This window comes from Lampris incognitus, chromosome 13, assembly GCF_029633865.1.
Source record: "Lampris incognitus isolate fLamInc1 chromosome 13, fLamInc1.hap2, whole genome shotgun sequence".
In the NCBI taxonomy this organism is placed as follows: domain Eukaryota; kingdom Metazoa; phylum Chordata; class Actinopteri; order Lampriformes; family Lampridae; genus Lampris; species Lampris incognitus.
In genome coordinates this window covers 45,730,374-45,735,510 of record NC_079223.1, presented here as the reverse complement: position 1 = coordinate 45,735,510, position 5,137 = coordinate 45,730,374, and the positions used below count along the sequence as shown (strand labels likewise).

At 57.0% G+C, this 5,137-nt stretch overlaps 1 protein-coding gene across 1 annotated transcript in view; it reads left to right on the top strand.

Moving 5' to 3' along the window:
• The first annotated feature begins 4,750 nt into the window (after window positions 1-4,750).
• The window catches only part of tmem72 (transmembrane protein 72), a 7,714-nt gene continuing 7,327 nt past the window's right edge, over window positions 4,751-5,137 (top strand). The window contains exon 1 of the mRNA XM_056291501.1: window positions 4,751-4,802. Within this exon, the coding sequence (XP_056147476.1) occupies window positions 4,751-4,802 (52 nt within the window). The remainder of the gene's footprint in view (window positions 4,803-5,137) is intronic.

Here is a 5,137-nt window from a genome sequence, read left to right as displayed (position 1 = left end):
CGTGGATTAAAGAAAGTTGCCTACACGGCTAAAGTGTGAACCTACGGTCTTCTCCGTTCCTTCGGCTCTACACTGGTGACCCCGACGTCGGTTTTCGGATAAGTTTTCTGAAACCACACACATTATGGCTACGAACGCCGTTGCAATTAAACTGCCGGAGTTTTGGGAGTCTTCCGCGGCTACATGGTTCGCGCAGGCTGAGGCACAGTTCGCGCTCAGAGACATAACAGCAGACGAGACCAGGTGCTACTACGTAGTGGCAGCGCTGGGGGGCGCTACGGCTTCCAGGATAAGCGGTTTCATAACCAACCCACCGGCCGATGGTAAATACGCCGCACTTAAACATCTCCTCCTTGAAACTTTTGAACTGTCAACAACGGAGAGAGCACGTCGCCTCTTCGCAATTCAGGGCTTGGGAGATGGCAAACCATCGGAGCTAATGAGCAGGATGTTAAACCTACTGGGTCAAGAAAAGCCATGTTTCCTGTTTATGGAGCTGTTTGTGCGCAACATGCCGCCCCACGTCCAGACTGCGCTCGCTAACTCCACCATCACTGATCCCCGTGAGCTGGCAAAGGAGGCTGACCGATTCTTCGTCGCTACACAACGTTCCTCCCATGCCGGGGTGCTGGCTCCTACCTTCACTGGCCCCCCGCCGACATCGCGGGCGTGGCCCGACGGTGGCGCCACAGCATCAGACCGCTACAAGCCCTCTGGACTCTGTATGTACCACGCTCGATTTGGTGCGAAAGCTAAACGGTGCCGTTCCCCCTGCAACTACAGGCCGACGGGAAACGAGAGGGCCAACACTCAGTAGTGGCCATGAGTGTTGGCGATACGAGCAGGCTACTCCTCATCCTCGACACCGTCTCCGGTCGGCGATTTCTTTGTGACACGGGCGCACAGAGAAGCGTGCTCCCTGCTACTGACGTCGACATCATGGGCGGGGAGCGGGGCCCCCAGTTGGCGACGGCTGACGGCAGCCCTATCCACACCTACAGCGTGCGGTCTGTAGAACTGTGTTTTGGTTGACAACGTTTCACGTGGGAGTTCGTCATGGCCAATGTAACGCTTCCCCTCCTTGGAGCTGATTTTTTGTGCGCTTACGGTTTGCTAGTGGACATTCAGAACAGCCGTCTGGTCGATGCCTTAACCTTCTCCTCCTTCGCATGTACGCGGAGGGAAGCGGCCTATGCAGGTCTAGCCAACTCTCTCTCAGAGGCAGACAAGTTCAACCGCCTCCTCGCTGAGTTCCCTGACCTCACCCAGCCTACCTTCTCTGCACCCACCGCTAAGCATGGGGTGGAGCATCACATTGCTACGAAGGGGCCCCCGGTCTACGCCAGAGCCAGGCGTCTCGACCCCGCCAAACTCGCCATTGCCAAGTCTGAGTTCGAGCACCTGGAACGCATGGGGATCATCCGCCGCTCTGACAGCCCGTGGGCGTCCCCACTCCACATCGTCGCTAAGCCTGATGGAGGTTGGCGCCCATGCGGGGACTACCGCCGACTAAATGACGCCACCACGCCCGACCGCTATCCTGTCCCGCATATCCAGGACTTTTCTGCAAACCTGTCTGGCAAATGCGTCTTCTCAAAAGTCGACCTGGTCCGTGGTTATCATCAAGTTCCCGTGCACCCCTCAGACATCCCCAAGACAGCGGTGACTACCCCATTCGGCCTATTTGAATTCCTACGAATGCCATTTGGACTCAAAAACGCGGCCCAGTCCTTTCAGCGGCTGATGGATTCAGTGCTCCGTGGCCTTCCTTTCATCTTCGTCTATTTGGACGACATACTCATCGCCAGCGCCTCCGAGGAAGAACACCTGTCCCATCTTCATGCCCTCTTCACACGCCTCAGCCAGCATGGGCTGATCGTCAACCCGGCGAAGTGCCGGTTCGGGCTGACGGCCATTGATTTCCTCGGGCACTGCATCACTGGGGACGGGGCAGTCCCCCTGCCCTCAAAGGTGGAAGCGGTGGCGGCCTTTCCGAGCCCCCAAACAGCTCGTGCGCTCAGGGAGTTCATCGGGATGGTGACATTCTACCACCGCTTCATTCCCCGAGCCGCCTTTATCATCCGGCCACTGTACGAGGCGCTGAAAGGCATGTCCCCCAACCAGGCAGTCGACTGGACAGCAGAGCGGGACCGTGCGTTCACCGAGACTAAAGCTGCGCTCTCCCAGGCTACCCTGGTAGCGCATCCTTCACCTACAGCACCTATTTCCATAACCACGGATGCATCGGACTATGCTGTTGGTGCGGTTCACGAACAGTGGGTGGGGGGGGCTTGGCAGCCTTTGGCCTTTTTCAGTCGCCAGCTTACACCCCGAGGGCGCAAGTATAGTACTTTTGACAGGGAACTCCTCGGTCTCTGGCTCGCCGTCCGGCATTTCCGTTTCCTGCTAGAGGGCCGCGAGTTTGCTGCGTACGTGGACCACAAGCCCCTCACGTTTGCCATGTCCAAGACGGCCGAGCCATGGTCCGCTCGCCAGCAGCGACAACTCTCCTACATTTCGGAATTCACTACCGACATCCAGCACGTCGCTGGTAAGTCTAACCAGGTAGCTGACTGCCTCTCTAGGGCAGTGATTGGAGCGGTCCACCTAGGCCTGGACTATGCACAGATGGCCGCTGACCAGGCCACGGACCCGAGCATCCTCCGTCTCCGGGCCTCCGACACGGGGCTCCGCCTGCAGGACGTTCCTTTCAGCGACACAGGTGTCACCCTCCTGTGTGACGTCTCCACAGGACAGCCCAGGCCCATCGTCCCGCACAGCTGGAGACGCCCCGTATTTGAAGCTGTGCACGGCCTCTCTCATCCAGGCGGTAAGCCATCCGTGCGCCTGACCTCTGCTAAGTTTGTGTGGGAGGGACTTAAGAGAGACGTGAAAGCGTGGGCCGACTCGTGTGTTGCCTGTCAGCGGGCTAAGATACACCGCCACATTAAGGCGCCCCTGGAACGCTTCGCAGTGCCGGAGAGACGATTTGACCATGTCCACGTCGACCTGGTTGGTCCCCTACCCCCCTCCCATGGGTTCACCTACCTCTTCACTGTGGTGGACAGGACTACGCACTGGCCTGAAGCTGTTCCCCTGGCATCCACGACGTCTGCTGATGTGGCCCGGGCTTTTATTGGGTCGTGGGTCTCACGTTTCGGTACGCCTTCCGACCTTTCATCTGACCGCGGGCCACAGTTTACCTCAGAGCTATGGAATGCTGTGGGTGAGGCTCTGGGCGTCAAGCTTCATCGCACTACCGCCTACCACCCTCAGGCGAACGGCCTATGTGAGCGCTTCCACCGGTCCATGAAGGCTGCGCTTCGGGCTACTCTCAAGGACTGCAACTGGGTCGACAAGCTCCCATGGGTCATGCTGGGCCTGCGGACCGCCCCGAAGGAAGACCTACAAGCCTCCTCTGCGGAGCTGGTGTACGGCACGCCGCTGCGAGTCCCAGGCGATTTCATGCCCAATGCAACGCGTCCCTGGTCAGCTGTGGACCAACGAGCCTCCTTGCTGGACGGGGTCAGAGCTTTCACACCCGTCCCTACCGCCCAACACGGCGCTCCGGTGTCCCAGGTGCCCCCAGGTCTGCAGTCAGCGGACTACGTGTTCATCCGTCACGACGCACACCGCCCCCCTCTGCAACCCCCTTATGACGGCCCCTTCCGCGTCCTGGAACGGGGAACTAAGCACCTGGTGGTGGATTTTGGGGGCACGGCCGAACATGTTTCAGTGGACCGAGTTAAACCCGCACACCTGGACTTGATGCAGCCGTTGGAGTTAGCCCAACCTCCTCGTCGCGGTCGTCCCCCGGCTCCGCCTCCTCCCCCCGTGGAGGCCCGAGCTGCCTCTTCTGCTCCTCAGGCTGAGCTCCACAGGCCCGTGTCAATGCCTCCTAGAGACACTCCGGCCCCTGTTATCCGGAGCCGCCGCGGGGGGCCGACAGGCCGTCCGCGCCTGCCTGACTTCGATTACTAGGGCGAATTCTGGGGGGGCTCTTGGTGGACACGTATTGGGGACAGAATTCAACCCAGGAACTAAGGGTTAAGTCATGGTTGCCCTGGCAGGTTAACGCAGGGTTAAGTTATGGTTGTCCAGCCAGTTTTCTGGTTATTCTTGCCACCTCCGCTCAGTCGAGCTGTGGTTTGGTTGTCTCTCTGATTTACCGTGGATTAAAGAAAGTTGCCTACACGGCTAAAGTGTGAACCTACGGTCTTCTCCGTTCCTTCGGCTCTACAACCCCAAAATTAGACCAAGATTCTGAAAATAAATAAATAAAATAAAATGGCCCTTTTTAAGTTGGCCCAACGAGTGTAACCGGTTATTTTCTTGCCCGGTGCGGGATTCGACACGGGGTGTACTACCCCACAAGGCGCAATCACTAACCGCTCGGCTAAAGGGTCAGACCTGTTAGCTAGGGACTAACGTGTCTTATTAGTAGTTTACGGTTGTCACCCTCTACCGGAAGCGCGCCCTCGCGCTTTGTTATTCCCGCGCTCCGAAGAGACTTCTGAGGATCTGCACACTTCCGGATCCCACCGCTGCAACCGGTTATTTTCTTGCCCGGTGCGGGATTCGATACGGGGTGTACTGCACCACAAGGCGACATCACTAACCGCTCGGCTAAAGGGTCAGACCCGTTAGCTAGGGGGCTAATGTGTCTTATTAGTAGTTCACACGAGTTTACAATGCATTTGGATGGAAAAGTAGCATTCCCAGTACAACGAAGTCACATTAATGTTGCAGGATGAAGATGTTGAGATCAGACTCCAGGGCCAAAGGTCAAGTGGTAAACTGTGGTAAGGCAGGTTAAAGTTGCTGGTGTAACTTGAATCAAAAGCCAATTCAGCCTGATCTTTCTGGAGCCTGTTAGCAAGATAAAATTAGGTCAAAGCAACGTTGTGTTGTTTTGTTTTGTTTTGTTTTGTGAGTTTCAGCAGCAACTTGACCCTCCTGCGGGGCTCGCATGTCTGCCGAGGATTGTTGACACTGCTTCAGGTTTATGTGCCATGTATATGAAAGCGGGTCCACACTTATTCTGTAATGAAATGCTTGTTCTGCTGGCTCAACACACAAGTAGGAGGTAGAAGTTCTTGTAAAAGTAGTTGGAGACACCTCATCTCAGTGGCTGTAC